Source organism: Canis lupus, chromosome 13, assembly GCF_011100685.1.
Source record: "Canis lupus familiaris isolate Mischka breed German Shepherd chromosome 13, alternate assembly UU_Cfam_GSD_1.0, whole genome shotgun sequence".
Classification (NCBI taxonomy): domain Eukaryota; kingdom Metazoa; phylum Chordata; class Mammalia; order Carnivora; family Canidae; genus Canis; species Canis lupus.
Genome location: NC_049234.1, coordinates 13,279,600 through 13,307,454, shown reverse-complemented (window position 1 = coordinate 13,307,454; position 27,855 = coordinate 13,279,600). Strand labels below are relative to the sequence as shown.

General features: G+C 34.6%; 1 protein-coding gene, 1 long non-coding RNA gene and 1 other non-coding gene across 6 annotated transcripts in view; 2 read left to right on the top strand and 1 right to left on the bottom strand.

Moving 5' to 3' along the window:
• CSMD3 (CUB and Sushi multiple domains 3) overlaps positions 1–27,855 on the top strand; it is a 1,311,859-nt gene that overhangs the window by 640,566 nt on the left and 643,438 nt on the right. For both annotated transcript variants that reach the window (XM_038555367.1, XM_038555366.1), the window contains one exon: positions 10,856–10,977. In XM_038555367.1, coding sequence (XP_038411295.1) covers positions 10,856–10,977 — 122 coding nt within the window. The remainder of the gene's footprint in view (positions 1–10,855; positions 10,978–27,855) is intronic.
• LOC102156239 lies at positions 416–22,888 on the bottom strand. Of its 3 annotated transcripts, none has more exons than XR_005368561.1 (6): positions 22,688–22,888; positions 14,646–14,674; positions 12,696–12,774; positions 12,155–12,204; positions 10,831–10,992; positions 416–1,025 (listed from the first exon to the last, which is right to left on the bottom strand). It is a non-coding gene; the product is annotated as an uncharacterized LOC102156239 (long non-coding RNA). The 3 variants fall into 3 exon arrangements; XR_005368559.1 differs by having other exon boundaries at positions 418–1,025; positions 12,688–12,774; XR_005368560.1 differs by lacking the exon at positions 14,646–14,674 and having other exon boundaries at positions 418–1,025; positions 12,688–12,774.
• Positions 2,035–2,181, top strand: LOC119876953. Its single transcript, XR_005369112.1, has one exon. It is a non-coding gene; the product is annotated as a U4 spliceosomal RNA (small nuclear RNA).

The window sequence follows — 27,855 nt, the reverse complement described above, 5'->3', positions numbered from 1 at the left end:
TTGAAATCATGAATAGTAATTTTTAAAATATAATACTTTGCATACAGAAATAGACTCTCCTATCTATCAATGCTTTCATATCCTAGGATTCGCTGACCTTAGATGTGGTCTCCCAGTCTTTTTTACTTTTTTATATTTCCCTTTATAAAGATTTTGGATGCCACATTAAGGCATACTCTGCTCATTGTTAAACAGGAAAGAGCTCCTAATGAAACCCCATTATTTAGGGAAATGGTTGGCTGTTATGTGCCCTTCATATCACCAAGGACGTGTTAAGCCTGTTGGTATAAGTAAAAAAAAAAAAAAAAAAAAAAAAATTAAAGAGCAGAAGATAATACACCTACCTAAAAACAAACTGTTTTGAAATACTTTAAAATTGTTCAGCAGCAAAAACAAGATCTAAAATGTAGTCACAGTAGTTTCTAGCAATTCATGCAAGCATATTTAAAGAATTCAAAGAAAAATATTAACATTTGATTTGGTTGTTTGATACATTTGAAAAATATACATTTTTCCTTTTCTTAAAAATACTGTATAATCATTTTTTGACATTCATTGTTCTTCACCAAGCCTTAAATTATGTTGCATTGAAGGCCTTTCATTTTTTTTTGATAGCTAGTGCTTCATGATTCATTTCCTCAGGCTGTAGTGAGTCCACACATGTGGACACCATATATATGTATGCGTGTGTGTGTGTGTGTGTGTGTAGGCATACTTTGGAGATACTGTGGGTTTGGTTCTAGATCACCAAAAATAAAGCAAATATCACAATAAAGTGAATCACATGAGTGTTTTGGTTTCCCAGTGCATGTAAAAGTTATGTCTCTACTATACTGTAGTATTATATGTAACTGCACTATATCTAAAACAAAAAAAAAATACTTTATTGCAAAAAAATGCTGTCCATCATGTGAGCTTCAGGAAGTTGTAATCATTTTGCTGGTAAGAGAGTCTTGCCTCGATGTTGATCACTACTGACTGATCAGGGTGGTGGTTGTTGACGGTTGGGGTGGCTGTGGCAATTCCTTAAAAAAAAAAATAAAGACAACAGTGAAGTTTGTCACACCCATTCACTCTTTTTTCCCCCTACATTTCTCTGTAACATGAGAGGCTGTTTGATAGCATTTTACCCACAATAGAACTTTCAAAGTTGGAGTCAGTCCTCTTAAACCCTGCCCTGCTTTATCAAAGAAATTCATGTAATATGCTAAATCCTTTGTTGTCATTTCAACAATCTTTACAATGTCTTCACCAGGAGTAGATTCCATCTCTTAAAACCACTTTCTTTGCTCATCCTAAGAACCAGCTTCTCATTTGTTAAAGTTTTATCATGAGATTGCAGCAATTCAAAAGCAATTCAAATATAATAATGAAACAGTTTGAAATATTATGAGAATTACCAAAATGCAGCACAGACACATGAAATGAGCAAATGCTCTTGGAAAAAAAATGACACTGACAGACTTACTAGATCCAGGGATGCCATGAAACTTCCATTTGTAAAAAACACGCAATAGCTGCAAAGCACAATGAAAGGATGGATAGCTGTACTTTTAGGGAATCCTGGACTTTTCCTCTCTAGGTTTTTTCGTGATTATTTAATCTTGTAATGGGTTGTTTCATTTGTGCCTTTCTCCCTAGAATGTGAGGTGTATGATGGCAGGGGCTGGTTCATAACTGTGTGTTCACAAATTCTTATACTGTGGAGGGCTTCCTATTAAAAAAAATTAGTGATGGTTGTATGAATGACCAATAAATAAATAAGTGAATAAATATGCTGCAAATTATATTTTAAAAAATAAGTATAATGGGGAATTTAAAAAGTACATGCCCTGACTTTTTTTTTCATCTTATATCCAGGCCTCTAGTTTTTAGGTTTTTTTAAAATCCATCCCGCATGTGACATCTGGACTGATCAACTTAACTACAGATACAGTTCAGTCTCCCTACATGTAGGAAGCTTTTCTCTGGGAACACTGTTAAATATTACATTTTACTGATGAAAAAATAAATCAGAGTTTTAAAAAATATTGAAGCTTTGCGCAGTGGCAGTATCGTAGCCAATGAGGTTTATCCGAGGCGCGATTATTGCTAATTGAAAAAATATTGATACTACCATGATTTAAGCCAAAGTCTTATTTAAAGATTTTGATGGTTATTGTTTTAAACCATTATTTAATAAGCATAAAATTATATGAACCTGAATATATTTAGAAAGGGAAATTTGATGCCAAAATAATATATTTGACACTATTGCTTTTTTAAATTAAATGGATGAACAAATAGTTTCATAAAGAAATGTGCGTTGTAACATAAATATGTTGGAAAAATGGTTTGGAAAGGCATTCTACAAGCTATTTATGTAAAATCAATAAAAGTTGATTATTACTGTTAAAAAAAAAAAGTCCTTCAATACCCCCAAAGTATCCCTTTAGTTTTGACAAAAAAAACAAACTAAACAAAACAAAATCCAACAACTGTTTAGCCTATCATGTATGGTCCTCCTTGAGAGATGTTTATTTATTCAACGCTACCTAAAGAATCTTCTCAGCTCCAAACAATCTTAGAGGTTCTGGGAATTAATTTTCTTATATATATTAGTTAGTGCATCTGCTTAGAAGCTCATCCTGATTTCTATTTGGAGTTCATGTGTCCTAACTTTTCAACGTTCAACCTTGACACTATCTCAAGGTTGATTTCTCTAAATTCCCAAGCTACGAAAATGTGCACTTTTTGTGCTAACACCTGTTTACCTTTATCCTAATACTTGTAACTCACTATTAAAATGACCTGTTTGTGTCGTAAAGGATACCATCTTACTCATTGCTTGCATTGAACATTCTAAATCAATGTTTGGTATTAAATAATTATCTCCATAAAAATTATAACAAATCATCATCAAAGATTTCAAGTCATATCCAAATTATTTTGAGATACTTCTTCAATGAATTGCCTCTTTTTCTCACACTTTAATTAGAACATTTAAATTGTAAACTTTGGTCTTTTTAATTTATTATATTTAAATATATTTCACTTCAATTATTCATGAATAAAAAACTCTACTGATCATTTATTATATTTTATACACTATTTTTTATCATGAGGAGATGAAAGACGTAATTACTGACATAAAGGAATTCAGTACTTAAATAACATAGAGTAAGAATGCTCTAATACAAGTAAAGCTTTGGAAAATGAATTTTAGCTACCATATTAAGAGTCAAAAAAGAATATTCCATATGAAAAAAGCCACATATGAAAAGCTATATAAGTAGTTTAGAACATGGTGCATCTTGAAATTACAAATTGATTCCAATTTCCTGACTTTTTAATTATTTTATTTTTTTAAGATTTTATTTATTTATTCATGAGAGACATAGAGAGAGAGAGGCAGACGTACAGGCAGAGGGAGAAGCAGGCTCCATGCAGGGATCCCGATATGGGACTCCATCCTGGGTCTCCAGGATAACGCCCTGGGCCAAAGGCGGCGCTAAACTGCTGAGCTACCTGGACTGCCCCTCTTTTTAATGTACATTGCATAGTCTCACCCATGATTTTAAATTCTAGGAAGTCCAAAGCCTTCTAAAAAAGGTCAGTGAATTACTTGGGTCAGTAGGTGGAAGCTTAATGACTAATAGATAATTCTGGTCTTAAATTTCTGCTTTCTGATTTTCTGGGTTATGTCGATGTTGCATAAATTCAAGTAGACACTCTTCCCAGTTTCCTCTAAAGAAACAAACAAAAAAACCCAGTTTTTAAATATACAAGTGATAACTTGCTCAGTTAATCTTCTAGACAATTTAGGAAAGGATGTGGACAGTCTACACTAAAAGTGGACAGTTTGAAACTGAATAATACATACTCTTATCTGTTAAATCCTTTGTCCAACCAGCTTCTTAAAATTTTTCCCTCTGTCTTCTTTATTACACACATTTTTTTCTTTTTCTTCCTACTTCCACTTCCCTCATGAATAGCTTAAAAACACTATGGTTTCTAGATATATTATGCATAGTTATCCATTTCATTTTCTCCTACCACCTAACTGATCTCTTTCTTATTGGCAACACTAGATTAATTTGGATTTTTTTCTCAAAAAAAGCAAACTGAGTTATTCATCCATACAATTATTTCTATTACTGGTTTAATGCTGTAGGTGCTCTCATCCTAATACCAATAGATGACAATTAAACAAAGGGCAGAAGAAACAGGATTTTATGCAAACTTGACCTTCATGACTAGGTTAAATAACGAATGTCCAAGAACTAGAAGAAGAAAAATAATTTCCTTACTTTATTTCTTTACTTAAAAAAATCTGTACATTAAATTTCTCACTTTTAATAGGAATTGCATTTTCTGGGGTTTAATCAGATTTATCTGATCCTGTGCAGTCTGCCTTTTGCTGATTTTAATTCTGTCCCTTTCATGGCATCTCCTCTGTTTTCCAGTTTTCTGCTTTGGGTTCATTTCATTATCATTCCACATTTATATGCTTCTTTTCAGTGAAAACAAGGATCAGACTTGCTATTCTTATGCAGATGATGCTCAGATGTATTTCAAGATTAGTCCTAATTGTTACTCTATTTCTGACACTTTATCAGCTTCTCATGAAGACATAGGGACTGGAATGGCCAATTAAATATTATTAAATGGAACTACTTATTGGTAGTTCCACATACTGTTTTATTTAGGTTTTATCATTCACCTTCAGATGTGAGGGGTGGTGGTGGTGGGAGAGGTAAGGAGGGCAAGAAAGGAGTGTTTCATGACCAAGAGCTCACAATCTGAGAATTGAGACTGATTCAGAGAGTAGTTTCTATACCTGTATCTGAAGCTCGGCAACAGATTTTTGATGGTTAATTAAATCAGCATTTTTTTTTTAGGTAGATACATTATATAATGTATTAAACAATTAAAGTAAAATAAAAACAAAATGAAATTCTGATGTTTTGAAAGTGTTATAATCATATTTTAAGTCACTACTTAAATTCCACATGTTTGTATTTAGATTCATATAAAGTAAACTTCCATGTAAGAATTCCCTTCTTGGGCAACCCAGGTGACTCAGTGGTTTAGCACCTACTTCAGCCCAGGGCGTGATCTGGGAGACCCAGGACCAAGTCCCACGGCGGGCTCCCTGCATGGAGTCTCTTTCTCCCTCTGCCTGTGTCTCTGCCTCTCTCTCTCTCTCTGTCTCTCATGAATAAATAAATAAAATTTTTATTTAAAAAAATTCCCTTCTTGTTAAAACAACTGTGTGTATGATTTTCTGAACTATCAGGAGTGTCTTTTCCAGAAAGAAAGTTCAAGAAAAAGATACAGTGTCGTTGAACAGAGTCCTTCCAACCATATGCCAAATATTGTGCAGAAAGACTAAAATTCTGACGCTCAACCCAGAAATCTGTACTTATTTAATGGAGTTCTATTTTCTGTGTGAAAACTCCACAATTCCTATTTATGCCCAATAAGGGAACAGATGCTCTACTTCTGGTGTTGTTCTCACTTGTTCTATTTTCCTTTGTCCACTTTGATAATAGACTTCTACCATGTTTTATCCATTTTTTTTTTTTTTTTTTTTACAGCAAATCTTTTATGATGTCAGTTGAAAGTGATTTCCAAGCCTGTTTCATTTTCTGGACATTTTCTCCTCCCTAGATTACTAATTACTTCATTAAGAATATTTTATTTGAATGTATAAAGAATTTTTCACAACTTTGGAAATACTTTGTTAATATAGCTCAAACTAGACCTCCTATACCTTCTGTCTTAGAAACTATTTAATTTTCTGAGCCATTTTATTTTCTCAAAGTCAATTTTTATCAGTGCATTGTTTATATTCAGGATCTATACATGGGATGAATTTTTTTTCTTTGAACGTCTTCAAAACATTTCATTTCAACCATTTCTAATAGTAGTGGTCACATGGTAATTTTTAAAAGATACGGGATCCCTGGGTGGCGCAGCGGTTTGGCGTTTGCCTTTGGCCCAGGGCGCGATCCTGGAGACCCGGGATCAAATTCCATGTCGGGCTCCTAGCACATGGAGCCTGCTTCTTCCTCTGCCTATGTCTCTGCCTCTCTCTCTCTCTCTCTGTCACTATCATAAATAAATAAATTAAAAAAAAATAAAAGATAACGTCTTATGAAGTGTTACTGGGGAACTGGACACCTTGTGATTTTTACAAATTCACCTTGATTTGATCAGAATGAATTTATTCTTTATGAGGTGTCTACAAGAGCCATGTGGGAAAGGCTCATAAATTACCAGAGGAGGAAAACAAAACTTAGAAATAAAACAATTATTTTTCTGTGTCACTTCCTAAGAATAGCCTTCCCCAACCTGTTACCTACTTCTTTTTTTTTTTTAAGATTTTATTTATTTATTCATGAGAGACACACACACACAGAGAGGGAGAGAGAGTGGCAGAGACATAGGCAGAGGGAGAAGCAGGCTCCATGCAGGAAGCCCAATGTGGGACTGGATCTCCGGACTCTGATCACGCCCTGAGGCAAAGTTAGATGCACAACTGCTAAGCCATCCAGGCATCCCTATTATCTACTTTCAAAGCATTTCTTGATCTATTAATAAATAGATCTTCCCTAGCATCTATAAATCCAACATATTTATGAGTGATTTTTACTTGTCATTTATGAGTGTTTTTTTCTTTATTTTCAAAAAAGACAATTTCCTAGTTTTTTTTTTTTTAATTTTTATTTATTTATGATAGTCACAGAGAGAGAGAGAGGCAGAGACACAGGCAGAGGGAGAAGCAGGCTCCATGCACCGGGAGCCCGATGTGGGATTCGATCCCGGGTCTCCAGGATCGTGCCCTGGGCCAAAGGCAGGCACTAAACCGCTGCGCCACCCAGGGATCCCAATTTCCTAGTTTAAAACATATTTACAAAGACGCCTCATCACTATGTAGAGATCACTTATTTGATACTCCATTTAAAAGCTGAGAAAAGGAACATGAATATTTGTTCCTTTAGTAAACATCCCTGCATTATGAAAGCCACTGCACCAGCAGTTAACAGAGATGAAAAACAAAGCCTTGTCCACAAAAGATTACGTGTGTATACATTTTGGAAAACAAAGGATGCTGGAGAATTGCCAAGTAGTGTCACTCAAAAAAGTAGTACTCAAAGTACTCAAGTAGTACTACTTTCACTCAAAAAAGTAGTATGTCCTATCAGAAAGCTGATTCTACTAACTTCAAGCCAACATGTGATTACTATAAATTTTTGATTGTTATGAAGTTCTTAAAATGTTTACCATTGTACTTTCTATCAGATCACTAGCACATAACCATCTTTATAGAGGTGTTGTTTGAATAATGTACTGTGAAGACTACAGTCCATTACAGAACCTTGAGTGGAGGAACTAGGAATACTTATAGGGATGTCTGGGCAGCTCAGTTGGTTGTTTGCCTTGGCTCAGATCATGATCCCAGAGTCCTGGGATCAAGTCCTGCATGCAGCTCCTTGCTCAACGGGAAGTCTGCTTCTCCCTCTGTCTGCACTCCCCCTGCTTGTGCTCTCTCTCTCTGACAAATAAATAATAAAATCTTTTTTAAAAAAAGGGACTACTTCTTATAGAGAAAGAAATGACACATTAGGTTGGCTTTGTTTAAATGAATAGAGTTTCTGCAGGGGATATAAGAAGGAATAACATTTTAGACTTGGAAAATATAAAAATAAATCGAAAATTATAAAAAGTGTGATACATTCAAAGATGAACAAAAATTCTTTTCTGGTACAAGTTGAGTGTCTACTGTATAAAATGGCAGGAAATTGTACTGGGAAAGAAATCTAGGTCCTCACAGAAATAATTTTATATTTTATATTAGGCAATTTGTAATTTATTCTATAGGAAACAGATCACTTTTTTAAATGAAGTTAAGTAAAATAATCAAATCTGTATTTTAGAAAGATAAATATAGTAGCACTAAGGAGGATGGGACACAGGGAGAAAACTGAATATAGAGAAGGAGTTAAATAGCTATTTCTAGTTCAAGAAAAGAGTGATGAAGTTCTCGGTATTGGGAAGAGAGGAAAAAAAATTGAATATTTCAGATGAGAAATACATAGGTCTTGAGGAGTGCTTATGTATATATGGGAGGGAAGTGGATGAGTTAAGAAAGGTTTAATTAAAAGTTTCTTTAAAACATTTCATAGAATGTCCAGTAGGCAGGAAGACAATTACTCTAGAAATAGGAGATGGAAAAATTGGTGATGTAAATTTGAGAGCTATCAGCACAGAAATGACCATTGTAGTCATAGAAGTCAATTAGATTAACTATTCAAAAAGGCCATTGAACAAGAAAAATAGGCCATGTGATCAATTTATAATTATGCTACCTAAGGGTCAAATGCAAACAAAACAAAACAAAAAACAAAACAAAATGAACAAAAGCACAGGGTATGGACAGATCATAATGATTTTTAAAAGTCAGGTAAGAATCCAGGAAGTTCAGGACTGTGTAAGGGAAGGCAGATAATTTCAAACAAAGCTCATCAATGCTTTCCATTACTGCTAAGAGATCAAGTATGTTGAAAAAATGAAAAGATATTATTAAATTTAGCAATAAGGAGCTCATTTCTGGCATTGAGAAAGCAATTTCAATATCCAAATGAGAGAAGTCAGATGTAATACTTCCAAATTGAATGGAGAAGAAGATGGAATAGTGCCCATAGAAGATTCATAAGATGTTGTAAAGCAACAATCTCATTTATATGTGGAATCTAAAAACAAGACAGCAAGATAGAAAAAGAATACAATTGTAGTCGCCAAAGTCAGGGCCAGGGATGGTGGGGGAAATGGGGAGATGCTGGGGAGAGGGAACACATTTCCAATTTTAAGAAGAATAACTTTGTGGATATAATATATGGTATATTGACTGCAGTTAATAATACTATGTCATAGACTTGAAAGTTTCTAAGAGAGTAGATCTTGAATGCTACACCCCCCCCACACACACAAAATAATTATGTGAAATGTTGGAGATAACTAACCTTCTTGTAATAATTTTACTGTGTATCAAATCATCATATTACATACCTTATACTTACATAATGTTATACATCAATTATATCTCAATGAATCTGGGAAAAAAGAGTCAATTATCAAATACTCAAATTTTGTGAGGCCTTGATAACCTGTGATAGATTAAAATCAGCCAAGATGATTTTACTACTTATACCATGGAAATGGAAGAAAAAGGGGGAAAAAAGAGAGTGGATGAGAGAGAAGAAAATCTGTAGGGAGCACAGAAGACTTATAAGAAGCTATGTAGTAAATGGAAAAAGAAAAAAATGGTAACTAATGTTGAGGGGAGACATATATCATTTATTATTTTTTCCTTATTACCAAATAACAATTTTGTTATTTAAAATATAAAAATCAGATACAAATAAGACAAAATTAAAAGTAACCATTTAATACCAAATGATTTAAGCACAAGATATAATCCTCAAGTTAACTAAAATTATCTAGAGTAGATTTATGCCAAAATATAAGCTAAAGGGGAGAAAAAACAGTAAAGAAAACTATATTTAACATACAAGAGGGATATGCTTACTGATAGGAAAGTAAGACTTGGAGATAGAAGAACATGAGCTCTCATCCTGCCTCTGCTATTTACTAGCTTAGTAATATTGGGCAAGTCAAGCAAACTTTTGGAACCTCTAAATTGATCTTCGAATTAATGATGATAACTATGTAAAGTCTTAAGTGTGTTGAAAATATATGTACATCATTTAAAAATACAATGAACTGTTATTGATGAGTTTGAAAAGGATGACATGTGCAAGATTTTAACAGGAAGGGGCAAAGAAATGCAAATCAAAACTAATGCTAACAAGAAACCTTGCTGACCAAGAATGAAGAGAAGACTCAGATGCACTGTGGCCACTTCATCTTCTTCTTTTTTATTTAACTTTATGTATTTATTCATGGGAGACACAGAAAGAGGCAGAGACACAAGGTGGAGAAGCAGGCTCCATGCAGGAAGCATGATTCGGGATTCAATCCCAGAACCCCGGATCATGCCCTGAGCCAAAGGCAGATGCTCAACTGCTGAGCCACCCAGGGGTCCCACCACTTTGTTTTCTTAAGTAGAAGAAAAACGGTTGGAAAAACTGAAGAATGTTCCAACATTTAACTTTCATGGGACTTTATTAAAATTACATCAGTGAGGGATCCCCGGGTGGGTCAGCGGTTTGGCACCTGCCTTTGGCCCAGGGCGCGATCCTGGAGTCCCGGGATCAAGTCCCACATCAGGCTCCTGGCATGGAGCCTGCTTCTCCTTCCTCCTGTGCCTCTCTCTCTCTCTGTCTATTATAAAATAAATAAATAAATCTTTAAAAAAAATTACATCAGTGCAACTCGTTTTACAGCTTGAATGATCTAGTTCACAATTAAGAACAGTAAAAGTAGTTTTCATATTTATGTCTCAGTCTCATATCCTGGGATACTTAATAAATAGGGTTGAAAACACCATCTGGATTGCTTAATCAATCTATGGCTTTGTTTCTTTCTCTTTGTAGATTTTTGTTAACACAACGTTGCATAAATGTACCTCTCTCCAACTAAACTGACCTATTTACAGTCAGAGGATAATTTATAATGCCTCACACTTCTATTTTTAACTCATTTTCAATTAATTTTGAAAATATTGAGCTTGTGAACTTTAGGGTACAAAAAATACTCTCACTTTGATAAGTGATATAATGCCCTAATATATATTACACTGTGGTTATAATTATGCAATTTTGAATTTAGAGTCTGTTTGCAAAATATTTTATTGCCAAGACTTTGCATGCATTATAAGCTCACTTTTAAAATGCAATTTCTCTTTTAGTGAAGACGTGTGGCTCTAATCTTCAAGGACCAAGTGGCACCTTTACGTCTCCCAACTTCCCATTCCAGTATGACAGCAATGCACAATGCGTCTGGGTCATCACAGCGGTGAATACAAATAAGGTAAGGGAAAACCATCTGTGGTAGGAAAGCAAAATCATAAAGACAAAGGCAAAGAGATCATGAGGAGAGTGCAGTAAAGAAAATTCATAACTACAGTACGATTTCTGCAATATTTTCTGTTTATTCCATATCTAAACCAATATGAGAATTTGAGGGAAAAATCAATTTTAAATAACGCAATTCTACTTCTAGTTACTAACATAAATAACAAAATATTAAAATTATAAATGAATATTTTGTGAGATGTATTGTTGAAGGTTGTAAGTATTTTTTTTTTTAAGTAAGTCCTGAATCATGGCTTTTTCACTTCATATCTTTTCTGTTTGACATACCATTCAGATGTACATGTTTTGGTACATAGCTTTTCTTTCAATGTTTCTCTATTACCATAGATCTTAAAGCTATTCCCTATTATAATATGTTGGCTTTAAAGTGGTCTGCACTAATAAAGGACTCATTATGGATATTTCAAAAAGTTAGATTATCTTTCTGTTTGACTAAAAAGTAGTAATCCATCTAAACATGCACATGCCATAATACTTCAAATAAAATTATTATACTGAACAAGTATGAGAGCAGCTGAAGACTTTGCTAGTTTTTGTGTCTTCTCTCTATCCTCCTCCTTGAAAGAATACAGAGAAGGCCTAAATGGGCCGAATATAAATTCCTCTTAGATTGTATGATACCCTTTGGGGGTTAGATTAAGGGAAGTTTTGTAGTAGAGCTCATAAAACTGGTTTAATTGTAGTTCAAATATTGATTTAGAATTTACTGATACTTTTGATCAGGTTATTTAGCCTCCCTGTAATTTGGGTTCTATAAAATGTGGATAATAAGAAGATACATTTCACAGTACGCTGTGAGGAATAAATGGGGTAATAAAACACAGTGCTTTGTATAGTAAGGACTTAAAACACATTAACTCATTAGATAAAGTGTGTACTACCTGCCAGAATGTTTTAGGTTTTTATATTCATAAAACCTTATCCTAAGAATAGCAATATGGTTTGAAAATTAATTCAGTGATCAGTGACACTTACCTCTTAGAAAAGCCCTGATTTATGAATCAGAGGGACTAGATCAGAAGCTTACTCTGTCCCAAACTATCTTTGTAAACTTGGGGAAAAATCACTAAATCTGACTTTTCAACTACATGAAGGAAGTAATTTTTACTCACCCAACTTATGTCATCAGTTCAGTTCGCCAAATATTTGTCCATTATCATCTCTGCAAATTATGGGTTGTTGAGAAAATTTTTAAAAATCACAAAGTACTTGAAAAATTAAGTTACATTTATTGAACACTTAGTAACATGCCAGATACTATTGACATCACTTTTTAAGAATTACTTAATCTTCATAAGACTCTCCTTGCTAAGTAGATACTTTTATTGTCTGTATTTAACATAGAGGCTGAATAGATCAGGCTTGTCTAAGATCACGTAACTAGCAAAGGTCAGAACTATGTGCTTTGTAAGATATGTGTTATTTATAAGGATATGTCTCACATGAGGGTGTAAGTATCTTATACCAAGATGAGCATGAGGTAAATTCATTACAAAGTATGGAACAAACACATTGTATTAGTCTTGCATTGAGATAGAAATCTTTTTGTGTCATGATAATTACCTATAATTGTCATTAAAATGTGGTAATTATCTCCTGTGCTATAAGATGTCTGCTTTGCTAAGTTAAATTCATTCTCACTTACTGAGATACCTGAAGTTTCACAGAGGTCGTCACATTTCTCCTTGTTTATCTTACCCAATCTGCCAAACTTTTATCTCTTCTTTTTCTCCTAAAAAAAAATCCAATTTATTTTCTAAGGAGGACATAATTACTTTTGCTTCTTTGCTATTTTTATCAAGTAGCTGACTGAGGACATTAATTTTTGATCTGTTGGTTTACTTCTATTTTAAGATATCCTTGTAGAAATTGGTTTTCAAGCATTTTTAACCATGACCCACAGTTAGAATTGTATTTTACATTGTGGCCTTATCCACTCACATACACACACACACAGTGTCAGAAAGTAACATTTTCCCTTAATAGGTGAATTCTCTTCTCTGTTTTTTATTATAAACTATTGTGATCTATTTGCTTTTAAGATGTTGGTCATGCCTCAATAAATGGATTTCATGATGCATTAATAGGTTATAACATAGTTTGAAAAATCCAGTTTTGTTTCTATAGATTTCTGGATCAGAACTCTTTTCAAAGGCAGTTGCAGACATGCACACAGCTTTTCTAGATGGTATAAATCTCAATTAATCAAAATGCTTAATGTGCACACTTTGGCAGCACATATACTAACCAAAATACTTAATCCCTCAATATTTATAATCTTCTTTGAATATCATTACTCTTGTTTTTCTTTATGTTTGATCCCTTAAAAGCAATTATGTTCTAAATGTCCAAAACACATATATGATTGGTGGAAAAAAAACTGAGATTTGAAGCTGGATAAAACTGGATGGAGCCAGTGTCCCTTTTACTAGACAAGCATGATCTTTGAATCCTCTGAAGTAGCTTTTCTTTTTCATCTGTTAGAGATAATAATATATCATAAAGTTGTCTTAGTGACTAGATAAGGAAATATGAAATGTCTGATTCAAAGTAGGATCATTTTAAATGACATCTATTATCACCAAATGCTGCCATCTCATTAGAAAACATGCTTGTCTTTAGTAATTTATTAGATTTTGCTAATGTATGATGCAGAAGAAATGTCCCTCTATACTGTTTCCTTCCATATTTGACTTTGTGGTTGATTAATTTATAGGTGACTAAACATTGAACTATAGTCATTTTCATTGCTCAGTTTGCAAACATTCCCATTAAGCTTATTTAAAATAAATATAATGACTGAGCAATACAATCTTAAAGTAATGTATGTTTTCAAAGTCACTTTACATCTCTTCCACAAGCCTCTGCAAGGGAATTATTCCTTTCATTCTAGAACCTCAATCATGAACATAATTGAGGGCTTCTTCACAACAGTAAGTTCAAATATTAGAACAAATACTTTAAACTAGCTTGGTCATTGAATTTATTGTTCTCCTTGCATTATGATACACATTTGACATTAGCTCCATGTGTGAAATAAATACTTTTCTGCCTTAACCTTTTCCTTAATTTTTAAGGGAATCATCTTCTTTGATTTAAGTGGTCTTGTGCATTTGTCCTCAATCTGATGTGTGTGTATTCTGGATTATGCAAACAATTCCCAGGGTGTACATGGCGGGGGGGGGGGGTGTGTGTGTGAGGATGTGAGAATGGCCACCATTTTTGGTATTCAGCTCTCTAACAATGTCTGCTTGAAGACCCATTTCTATCTGTTTGTTCTCTTTTATCACTTTCCTTTTTGTGATTGTCTTTCACAGTTTCAGAAGAAAGTCATATCTTACTTTCCCAGTGGAAATGTTAACATTTTATATTATTTGAGTGTAAATAAATCCCAGGGATCCAGACTAGAAAATTCTACATTCACATGGTTCCTGAGGGGAGAGTGTTTTGAGAACAAGGCAAAAAATAGATTCACTAAGAAATATTTGAAGGAGACAATATCTTATTTCATCTAAACGACAAACTTCTAGAAAGTCCCATCTCTTTATTTCTTAATGTATGCATATATGCATGTATGTATATATGTATCTGTCATCTACTCACCTTTTAATCTATCTGTATCTCTGTGTATCCTAGAATAAGAATTTACAGTACATAGAATTATAATTTGAATTGAAACACAAAGTCTGACTTTTTGAACACATAGAATATCCAATTTGTCTGACTGATTTTCCAGTTTTTGCATTTATAATATATAGTGGACATTTTCTAGAAATTTAATGTACTAATGTTGCCAGATTTTAAGGAAATAGTTTCCTGTTACTTGTCATTAAAAGACCCTGAGGCAGGGGGCTAATGATACAGTCATCATTTTTATTGTCTCTTGACCTAATATAAAGTATTTGTAAAGCTACACCATAGAACTTGCATCCTCTGTGGCTACTCACACTTAGAAAGAAAAGATGTCTATTTAAAACTGTAGGAGATAATAGTAGATCAAATTTTTTTATCTGTGTCTGCAAAATTGTTTAAAGTCTGTCTAGACCAGCATTGTCCAATAGAAATATGTAACCACATATAGAATTTTAAATTTTCTAGTAGCTACATTTTCAAGTGAAATTAACTTTAATGATATATTTTATTTAACCACAGTGTTATAATTTCATGTAATAAGAATAAAAATGTTGATGAAACATTTTACTATCATTTTCTTTTTATTTTAAATATTTGAAATCCAGGATGGTGTAACACTTAAAGAGCATCTCAATTCAGATGAGCCACATTTCTAGTACTTGATAGCCACACGTTTCCGGTGGCCACCGTATTGTACAGGGAAATGTTGTACATCACCACTAAGAGTCTGATTCTCTGCTTCAGGGAATATAGGAGCTAATAGTTGTTAGTGGTTGGTTGTAAGGAGAATAAACATCCCATTGTGAGGGAATCGCCTCATGTGAAGTTTTTGTAGAGTCTTCAAGGAAAAGGAAGAAGGGGATGCTCCCATCGGCAACCTGGAATTTCAGTTTTTCCTACCTTCCATGAACTACCCCATATCTTTAATTAGTTATTTTTAATTTTTTTTTAACTTAAGTCAGCCTAAAAGTTTTCTGTTACCTTTCTTTCACTAAGGAACCCTGAGGCAAGGGACTAATGATTTAGTGCTCATTGTTACTGTCTCTTGACCTAGTATGAAGCATCTACTGAAACATTCAGCTTTCCTGTTTGCTAACACATTTTGCCATATCCTGCAAATTGATTATGTGCTCATTTCCTTTATCTTTATCAATATTGGGATGAGAGAGATCTAGCTCTTGAAAACACGTGGTGTTGTTGGATGCCTTTACTCTAACTTCTAGGATTTCTAATGGCCTTTAAGAAGTGGGTCTTCTAATTAAGCATAAATTAATAGTATAGTCAAAATAGCTTTCTTAATTAAATAGTTCTTCAGTATAATGTGCAGAACTAAGATAAAAATGTTGCGGAATAGGAATCTTTATGACTTTTTGGCCATTTCTTATTCTAATTTTAAAGGAATGCACTTTTATCCACTTTGGAGGACTGTTCATAAGAATAATACTGATGTCTTCAGGATGTCAGCAAATCTCACAACTGAGAAAATAAAATTCATTGGGAGATCAGTAATAAAAGATTAAATTAACTGAGCATAGAAGAATACAATTCAGAGAGAATAAAGACAGGCATATGAGGTCGACTTCCGTTTAGCTTATAGCTTCACTAATTTAACACAAGTCTTAAGTGTCAGATGAAGTAAAACCAGTCACCAGAAGAATGGAAATTGACTAAGGCTTAAAAAAAGGTTGGGCAACACTAGCCAAAAGCACATTTTCTTTAACTCCAGGACTATGAATACTTGTTATAAATATTTTACTTATTTATGTGAGAGAGAGAGAAGAAGAAGAAGAAGAAGAAGAAGAAGAAGAAGAAGAAGAAGAAGAAGAAGAAGAAGAAGAAGAAGAAGAAGAAGAAGAAGAAGAAGAAGAAGAAGAAGAAGAAGAAGAAGAAGAAGAAGAAGGAGGAGGAGGAGGAGGAGGAGGAGGAGGAGGAGGAGGAGGAGGAAGAGGAGGAGGGAGAAGAAGATAGAATACGAAGCTTGCTCCATGCTGAGCTCAGAGCCAGACATGAGGTTTGATCCCACAACTAGGAGATCATGACCCAAGCCAAAACCAAAAGTCAGACACTTAACTGTGCCACACAGGTACCCCCAGGAGTATGAATACTTTATTTGTTCCTAAATTTGGCTCACATTTCCACCTCATGATTCAAAAAAATACTGTTTACTATAACTTAGGTATAACAATGAAGAATGTTAAGGGACAGGCATGTTTTGAAGTGTGTATATTTAAGGACTTACTCTGAATGTTCCTGACCTATTTATAAATAACTTCCTTATTATTCTGCATAGAGCGATACATGGATATTTCAAAAAGTTAGATTAGCACAAGAATACAATTCTTGTTTTGATCTGAGAGTCAGAAGCCCTGAATTCTTGTACAATTTATCTTGCATCCCTGAATCTCAGTTTCCTCTTCTTCAAAGCAAGAATAATTATCCTTGCCCTGCCGTGTCATTGGAGTGTTGGAGGATCATATACATAAGTCAATAAATAATATAGGACTCTGTACATTGCACGTTATCTTATAAATTAAACATCATGCATGTATATTATTTATGCTATCCCTATTCAAAGACAGTTTTAAGTGAATGACATCATCAAGTAGACAATAATACATATGTTGAGATATGTTGAGTAATTAATGATGTTTAAGTATAAGAATAATAACTAGCTCATAGTGGGTGCCCAGTTAACATTCGTTGTATAAGTAAAAGAAATAATAGACAAGAATAAGCAATGCATAGGGAATATGTGAGAAATTATTAGACATTTTGATCAAACATAGTCTAAAATTAGTGCACAATGAGTGGCAAATATTTTGGTGGAAGTTATATTGTTGTATAAATAAATGTTAACTCTATTTATGATACAGAGGTAGTATTTATACCTGCATATTATTTTCTCAAGCAGCATCATAAAACATACTTATTGGGTTTTTCATAGGTTCTGATAAAATTTTACAACATTTTACATTAATATATATGACACATATTTGGTGTCCGTTGAAGAGACATGATGGGAGTTAAATTTCATAGATGCCTGCCTCAGACTTAAATGTAGGTCACAAAGGACAACCTTTTCTAGTAGGGAATGATTCCAGGCAGGTCATGCCATTCTAATTATTAAAAATACATACATACATACAGTAGTAAGGATCTATTTTATAATGTGGTAAAATAATTAAATTGTGAATTATTCATATATTTACTACAACCATTAATGATTTTTGTTTCAACTCGTAAAATAGACCCATTCAAGGCGCCTCCCATAAACTCTTCAGGCATTGGAATACTCCCTTGATTGCCACCCATAACACTATCATCAGGAGCTTTTCCATATTGTCACTGTTCCATCATTGCAGCTAGCCTTTTGCCACCTCATTTAGCCTGCCCACTTACAGGCGCTAGTTCTTTATGCCAATCGTCAGAGTTTTAGGACCCGTGCCAATCTTCAGTGCCAGGTCTGAGACCTCAGCCAGACATGGAAAGTGTCACTTTTCTGCAGACTGCAGCTGTCTTTTCTGCAAAAGGCAGACTCAAGACAAGGATTTATATACAAGTGATATATTAAGAAAGTGCACCCAGCAAACTATTAAGGGAGTGGGGGAAGCAGGGAGGGAAAGAAGTTAAGCAAGGGCAGAATGTCAGGCAAAATCCAAGCTGCAGCCGAATCCCATGCCTCCCATGTATTATATCTCAGAGGTTATTCCAACTCAGCACAAGTGAGCTGCACTATCTTTCTTCCACATTCCATAATCATAGGCTAAGGATCAGCCCGGTCCTTCCGGGCTCATGTGTGGACATAACAGCTCCCATAGACTGAAGGAAGCCTCCAAAAGACGTATAGCTCTAGGTATTGAGAGGCAAATGAATATGGGATACAGCAAACAGATAACAGAAAGGGCAAGAAAGCTTTACAGGGATCTGGATGGAGCACTGACAGTCTCTGCTACAGTTGAGTGGGAGCTAATGGGAACAGCAGTTGAGGACAAATCAAAACCAGTATGGTAGTCCTATCAAGTCATGATTCAGAAAGAGCTTAAGAGTAAAGTGCAGATCTAGGTATAAAACAATAGGCTGGAAATGGGAAAACAACTAGAAGATTCCCCAAGCCAGGGAAGGTGGCTGTGTTTACCCATTTGTAGGGTATTCCATCCTTGGAAGTAGGGGAACTATCAGAGGTGCTGAACTTACCAATAAAATGTCTCCTTGTCAGATGGTTTATTTAGTTGAAATATTTTATTTAAGGGATGCCTGGGTGGTTCAGTGGTTGAGCATCTGCCTTTGGTTCAGGGCATGATCCCAGAGTCCCAGCGTCAAGTCCCACATCAGGCTCCCTCTATGGAGCCTGTTTCTCTCTCTGCCTATATACGTCTCTGCCTCTCTCTCTGTCTCTGTCTCTTATGAATAAATAAATAAAATATTTAAAAAAAGGAATATTTTATTTAAAACTACTTGATGCAGGCATAATGAATGGCTGCTTAAAAATTAATATCAATAAGTAAAAAATAAAAAGAAATCTTCTAAGATGTTAAAAGGGTTCTCCCTGGAACAACCACAGTTATCCGCCCCATTTTTGCTAACAAAAAAAATGTTAAATTTTAATAGGGTTATATCTTATAATAAATTTGAGAATAACAAATGAGTAAAGTGAAAAAGAAAAAAGAGCCATAAAATGATTGACATTATTGACCACTTCCTGCTTCTTGAATCTTTCTCTTCCCCTGGCTTCTTTATACTTTGATTACCTGAATTTTCCCCTTCCCAGTCTTTTCCTGGTATTCATCTTTTCTGCCATCTCCTTAAAATCTAATTTCTTCCATGTTCTGAATTTAAACATTTTTTCATTGTGTATTCTTCTCCTCTTCCTTCACATATCTATGTACAATGTCTACTGGATTCATGATAGCTCACTAGTATGCCTCAAAGTTGCTTAACTCTCTCTCACCCAGTGGTCATTATTTCTTCCATGGATTATCAATCAACTTCCCAACTAGTAAATATTTATCTCAGTTTCTTACTATCCCAAGTCTATCAATAAATCCAGTGTGAAATTTTATTCTAAAATGAAATATCTCCCTTCTTGTAAAATATTTAAGTAGATCTGTGTAGCTTCATGGATGAATCCACCACCAAACTGAACTTATCTCTCAAGGTGCATCCCTTAACACTGTACACCAGTGTATTACCAGAGCCTTTGAGTTGGGGGACATGATGCTCTCTATATTTCCACTCTATTTGCACCTCTCCTAACTCTTGACCTCATTTATTCCTGGTCATTATTTCAGCCTCAACTCATGTTTAGCTCTTATGGAACACTTTCCTGTTCTTCCACCTAGATTAATTTAGGATCCTATCTGCATACTGGTTCACCAGTTGTCATATTATAAATATCTGTTTACTCATCTGTTTTCCTTAGCTTCACACTTAATAACAAAGACCATATTTGAATCTTTGCATCCTTAACTCCTAGTATTGTAGCTGTCATGTCAGAGTCATTCAAATGCATATTTATTGAAAGAACTGAATAAATATTTCCAGGTAAAAATCTCACTGGTTTATTTACATGTTAGCTCTTCCTTGGAACTTCCCTGATTCTTCCATAAAAAAAAAGGGGGGGAGGCAAAGTATGTAAAATACAAAATAGTTTTGTTTCATTTATTTTTTTTCACATGTTCTCCTATTGCTAACTGTTGGGTATCCCTAACACTTTAACCTCAATATTATAATTGTTTTTGAATGATATGCATAATCAGAGCTGTGCTACTTAGTAATTAAGCATAAATATTAAGTGATTCACATAAATAGTGACAATTAGTATACTTGATGCAGCCAAGTAAAGTCTTTTGGGAGTTGGCATAAAATAAGAAAATAGGAGACTGGACAAAGAATCCTTAATTAAAAGTACTCAGGATATACAGACTTATTTAGGATTAGGTTTGGCTGCCAGTGACAGAAAATCTCCAATGAGAGAGAATTAAACAAGATAGGATTTGGTCCATAACCCATGGTTGCTCTACTCTAGGAATTCCACAAGGACTTAGGCTAATTACTACTCTACTATTCCCAGAGTGGGGCCCTTGCTCTCAAGTTCCAGAATTGTGTCTCAGGCTCCAGCATGGTGTTTCACACATTCCAGGAAGCAGGTTGGGGAAAGTGATAAAGAAGAAAGAGGGCAGAGGACAAGGACAAATGTGAGCTATTTTCTAAGAAAAATTCTTAGAATCTGCTACAACACACACACACACACACACACACACACACACACACACACACATTTTTACCGTAATTTAACAACATGATCATACTCAGCTGCATGAGAGATGGAAAGTACAGTCTTTATTTTAGGGTAACTTGGTACCAGCTAGAAATGCTACTATCTTGGAAGAAGGGGTGATAGGATGTTTGGGGAAGGGATGACAATCCCTATTACAAAATTAATATGTTAGGCAGTAATCTAAGCTCCTTTTATGTATCATTTCACTTCATCTTCCCACTAACTGTATGAAGTAGTTGTTATGACAATGTCTAATTTATATGTGCAAAAGCAAAATTGGAGAACTTAAATCACTTGTCTAAATTTGAAGGAAGGATGTGTGTCTGTTGAAGAATACTTATAACAGGATGGTTGGATGATGTTATGGTGATGGTTCTATTGCTGCTGTAACAAATTACCATAAACTTGTGGCTTAGAACAACTCATAGTTCTTACCTTACAGTTCTTTGGGTCAAAAGTGCTGAAGAGATCTCACTACAATAAAATTAAGGTGTCAGAAAGCTATATTTCTTTCTGGAAGCTCTAGGGAAGAATGTTTCCTGTTGATTTGTGTTGTTGGAAGATTTCAATTCCTTGTGGTTGTAGGTTCAAGGTGCCCAGTTTTTTGCTGATTTTCAGCTAAGAGACATTCCCAGCTGCCTCCCTCCATCTTCAAATTTGGTAAAGGCAGTCTAGTCCTTCTGAAATCACATTTCTCTGGCACACTCTTCTGCCTTCTTCCTATACTTTTAAGGACTTATGGGATTAGATTGGGCCCACCTGAGTAATCTAGGATAAATTTTCTATCTCAGAGTACTTAACCTTAATCGCATCTGCAAGTCTCTTTTTAACATGTAAAGAAATTAATTCACAAATTTCCTGGTTCAAGACATGGATGCCTTTGGGAGGCCATTATTCTGTCTACCTCAGGTGGAAATGAGGAAAACCAATGACATTGGAGAGCAGAGGGCTTTTAAAGGCTTTTAAAGGACGGTGTCTTCATCCAGTAGAAGAGAGCTACTCTAATTAGTATTCAAGATATAGGAAAAGTGAAAAAGGCAAATTTTGAAATTTTTGATTTGTGCCCTAGTCTTTCAGTTTTTTCTTCCCAGAGTGATATATATATATATATATATATATATGATTTATCTTTTTAAGATTTTTATTTATTTTTATTTTATATATATTTTATATAAAAAGATAAATCTTTATCTTTTATCTTTATTTTTTATATTTTTATTTTTATCTTTTATCCTTATTTTTATTTATTTTAAAAATATATAAAAAGATTTATCTTTTAAGATTTTTATTTATTTTTATTTTTAATTCTTATTTATTTGTTTATTTATTTATTTATTTATTTATTTATTTGAGAGGAACCACACAAGCAGGGAAGGAGGCAGAGGGAGGGGAAAAACAGGCTCCTTGCTGAGCAGAGAGCCTGATGTGGAGCTCAATTCCAGAACCCTTGGATCATGACCTGAGCTGAAGGCAGATGCTTAACTGAAAATGACGAGGCTACCCAGGTGGCCCATGGATAGAATTAAATATCATTAGTTGTTCTAAAATTCCGTACCATTCCTGTTTCATACCTTTCACTCTCTAATCCCTAACAAGGGATTGTAGAAGGATTATAAAATACAGGGAATAGAAACATTCATGTACATCTTCAGTTGTTAGTGTAGAAAAGTGTAGTGGGCATCCAGTTGAGGTAATTTTGAGACATAGTATTTTATTCAAGCAGGGGATTCCTTACCTGCTTTTGAAACTCCTCATCTAAACATCATGGTTTTTAATGGTAAAAAACATGGGCAAAAAGGAAGAGCACAGTCAACTAGAAAATAAGTAAAGAAGAATCTTTTGTTGAAAAGATTAAAACATCTTCAAAAAAAAAATCTTCAAACTAAGCCACATATTTCTTACATCTATTAATTAAAGGGCCAGCCCTTTAATCATCATTGACCTCAGTGAGAGTTCTAGAATGAGCAGTGTTCTTCCATAATAATGAGAAAGGGATGGATGGTTATGAGTGAACATGGAAACCTGTCTAATACATAACAAATATTTAATAAGTATTTGTTGTTGAACAGCTTGTGTAAATATCTATCTGTGTAAGCAGATATTTTTTGCAATTTTATAGTATCGAAATCATCTAAATGCAATAATATAATGAATTTTAAAAACATTTCTTATTTAAGTAAACTAATTTTTAAATAGATATTTATAATTTACTATATGCAAGACACTGTACTGGCTTTAAAAATACTTAACCTGTGTTTAGTCATAGCTTATGAATTATAACTTTTTAAACAAGTCTTAATATAATATAATTCTTAAGAACATATCTCTTTTTCATTGTTTAACTTGTAACTCTTTAAAATCTGTTTTTCTTGTTATAACCATTATTTTTCTGATGTATGTTTTGTAAATGAAGGAATGAAGAAGTATAAAGAAACAGAACTTAAAATCTCTCTTCTTTGGATAGATTATATATTTGTTCTAGGAAGCATTATATTTCTCTTATTCTTAAAATAACATATGAATAACTAATTGTTCTGTCACTTGCATTTTATTTAATTCCATAATTACATGACTGATAATCTAGACTGAAGTTTTACTAAAGTTAGGTGTAGGTTTATCTTAACATCCTGAAAACTAAAGCAACACACAGCTTTTTGTTTTTACAAAAGAAGTTAATATTTCCACTAACAATGATTGACTTTCAGTATTTTACTTTCTCTTGAAGATCAAGCATTCACTTATTGCACAGTTTAGAATAAAAAATAAATGTTTATTTTACTTCCTTTCTATAATTTCTTATTTTTTTATTTTTTTAAATTTTTATTTATTTATGATAGTCACAGAGAGAGAGAGAGGAGAGAGAGAGAGAGGCAGAGACACAGGCAGAGGGAGAAGCAGGCTCCATGCACTGGGAGCCCGATGTGGGATTCGATCCCGGGTCTCCAGGATCGCGCCCTGGGCCAAAGGCAGGCGCCAAACCGCTGCGCCACCCAGGGATCCCCCCTTTCTATAATTTCTATCCTTAATGCTAACATTTCCTCCTATTCTACTATATACATATAAAAGATGCCTATGTATATACAGATATTTGTTCTATATAATGGTGTAATGAATCACAGATCAGCACCAAAAACTTATCTTGGGTGTATATTTTCTCAAGAGAAAAATAAAAATAATACTGCCTTTCTCATAGGGCTCTGAAAGGTTTATAGGAGGTAATACATGCTGCACACCTAGAATAGAGTCTGGAATAAAGGATATGTTTATTAAATGTTAGTAATAATATTACTACTGCTACTACTACAACTAGTATTACCACCATCACCACACCGCACCACTCTATTCGGAGTGTGCTGAGGCATAATGGCTCCACCACCGGTGTTTGTGCTTAGCTTCCTGCTGTGCAGATAACACATGCTCTCACACACTTCAGAACTTGGAATATCCTTGCAGAGACTCCCTGCTGATAGTAGTCATCAGAAGCCATCAGCAGATGTTTCTAAGAATTCAGAATAGACTTCTGCCAAGAGAGACTGAAAAAGGAACTGGAAAGAGCTGTGAGCTTTTGCTTTCTGCCCCTGAGATATTTTACCGCAGAGTAGAAGGTTATCTTAATGACAACCTCAGAGTTATAAGAATCACAGGAACTATCCTGGGACATTGATAGTTTCCTGCTCCAGCTGCCCAGCACCTCGGCAACTGCTCCAGCTAGCTAGTGAGGAGACACAGGGAATGCAGTACTGTTCCTGTGTGTCCAGTACTTGCTCTTCTTAGCACTGTAGGTTGTTTGGCTTCTGAAAGCCTTTCATCAGTGTGGAGGAGAGTCACTTGGAGGATCTGATTATTTTCATACAACCAGAGTTGCATAGGATGCACACATCATCAAAGTGCACAATTCTGTGTAATCTCTTGCCTCTCCCTTGCATATCTTGCTTGAATTTTAGCTTCCTCTTGACCTAACAGTGGAACCAATCACACTGCATGATACCAGGGGAAAAGACAGAAGGAAGGGAGCAAAATCTTCACATATGGATGTGGCAACTGTCGTCGTTGTCTTCTTCTCCTTCTCCTTCTCCTTCTCCTCCTCCTTCCTTCTTCTTTTTCCTTCTTCCTTCTCTTTTCTTTTAGGACCTCTTCCATATCCTCTTGATAGAGTCTCAGACTGTGATGATCTCTATCATACAAGAGCAACCATATTAGATGTCATATACCGTGGAGTAGCCAGATGAACACCAACATTATAAATTCTAAACTTGTCCCAGGGAATCCTACAGTTTTGCTGATTAGAAAGCTGGTCTACAATAGAGTCAATAAAAAAAGGACTAATTTCCTGCCTTTAGGAAGCCTCCAGCTAGGGATTTTGGCAGAAAATAGAAGAGTAAACACAGAAATTAACAGTCACTACTTGAAAGAAACACTCCGAGTGGAATAAAAGTGAGCCTGCTTAGAATTGTTAGTGAAGACAGGGTAGATTCAAGCCAGTATTGAAGGAAGACAAGAGACCTAGCAATGCAAAGAGGAGAGTGTCTGGGGCAGAATTAAACTTGCTTGCAAAGGTCCATGAAGACCTGCTGTCTCCTAGAAGTAAAAAGATAACCTGTGGCATAGTGGGTAAGAGGATAGTTGAAGAAATAGAGGCTGTAGGGCTGAATAAGATCCAGATCATACAGAGCATTTGGGGATGTATCCAAAAATGTGATGAGAAATATGACCTAACCAATTGTTCTCTTCATTCTGATTTATCTCAAATGTCATCTTCTCTCCTCCATCACTCTCTGTCTCCATGCTTCCTCTTTATAGCACTTCCTAGCACTTAGGAATATTGAAGATCTTATATAGCCTTATATTATATAATCCTTTTCTATCTTTCATGTATTTCCCCAATGAAAAGAGGAAAGTTTGTCTATATCCCCAACACTAGAATAGGATGTGGTAAAGAGAAGGTTCTAAATAGATATTTATAGAACGCATCAGATAAGTTTAGAGTGTTTAGTAGAACACTTACATTACTTTATTTGTGTTTCAATATAACATCTAACATTTGTTAGAAGCATGTTAATTGAAGTGCAATTCTCAAAAGAGGAAAGAATAGTATATCTGCCTCTCCTCACTTTTATTCTAACCATTTGCCACAAAGAGTATTTTTTTTAAACTCTCAACACTTTATTGAACTTTCAACAACAAACAGGGGCTCAGACCTTAGGGTGCGCACCTTCCCCGGGGGAGGGGGACCATCCTGTCCTTTAGGACAAACCCGAAGTCACATGGAGGTACAGGTACTAGAGTCCCCCAGCTTGGAACCTGGGCAGACCCCAAGTGTGGGCACATTTCCTGAAGTTGGGGCCTGAGAGGCAGTTCTGAGGCCAGCAGACCTGACCTGGACCTGCAGCTTAGGGGTGGTTCTGCTGGGTCCCAGCAGGTCAGCCGGACCCAGGCCTCTGGCCCACTGGTCTAGATGACTGACTGCTGGAGACCCATCATGTGGAACAGCCTGCCTCCTAGTGTGGGTGAGGGGTGGCCCAGTGGCCAGGAATCTTTCTCCCTGGATGACTGTGGCAACCAATGGATTCAGTAGCAAATAATTCCTATTGCACCTTAATTTCTTGGACTTTGACCTAAATTGCTTACTTCGGAAGATGGCTTGGGAAGTAAACAAGGTTTTCTATTGATATTAACTGATAAAAATCCATTAATCAGTGACAAGAAGAAATTAAGTAAACAAAAAGTTGACAACAAGACTATGAATTGAGAAGCTAATATCTAGCATACTTTCTCTTTGGTGTCATAAGAAAAATTCTAACTGAGAACAAGAATTAGAATCCATTCTGTGACTCATTATGTATGCGTATGGTATCTGATTTTTCACTACCATTTTTGTGTATTTAGTCATTTTTACATAATATAATTTTTAAATAAAGCTTTAAGTCAAATGTCATCTATAAAAATATATATAGATAGAGGAATAGAAAGATAGGTACTCTAGGTCAAGTTGACCTCATTATTAATGAGGGGCAAAATCAGTAAAATAGCCTTTCTTACAAAATTCATTTAATGAGCCTCATTTATATTTGTTTAAAAAAAATTTTATATGTACAACCTAACATATACAAATTTAAGATAAATACTCTCCTAAAACTAATAACATTATCTATGTCTTTCTTCAAATTTCTTAAATTGAAGTTAATCATTTATATGTATTATAAAATTTGTATCCTCCAGTAGCTAAGCATAAATAAATGACAGAAGAGAACCAACACATTTGTATGTGGTGTTATAGATTTAATATTTGATGCATTTTTTCATTTTTATATAGCTTCTTCCCTTCATGAAACATTTGTAGTGCCATATTTAATCTGTTATTGTTATGTACCAGCAAACCCCTAAAGGGGAAGAACAGTGTATAGATACAAAAGGCATAAAAAAAAAAAAAGCTTTTATCTTCCATCAATATATTCCTGTGTCTCCAGATCCCCCCCGCCCTTAACTGATGCTGATCCCAAAGTGGGTGAAACTAAAGAATTCCTTAATCTGGCATTGAAAAGTGGCACTGAATAGTTTAGTCCAGAGTTGTAGAATATATATTCTATAATAAAATATCCAAGTATAATAGCACACTGTATAATTTTTCTGGAATATGAGAGATTAGTCCTTTGCTCTCAAATGAAATTACTTTGAAAGGAAAGAATGTTGTATTTGTATGTGTCATATATAAGACTTGTATAGCTTAAAATATTTACCTGTTTCATAAATTCATGTATATTTACCTTTGTATAGCTCCTTTTTACAAAGATAAGCAAACTCAAATCATTACTAAATAAACAGTTGTTGAATGTTAATTTTCCATATATGCACATAATACTTATACAATACATATCACAAAAAACAATCAAATTTTAGGATTAT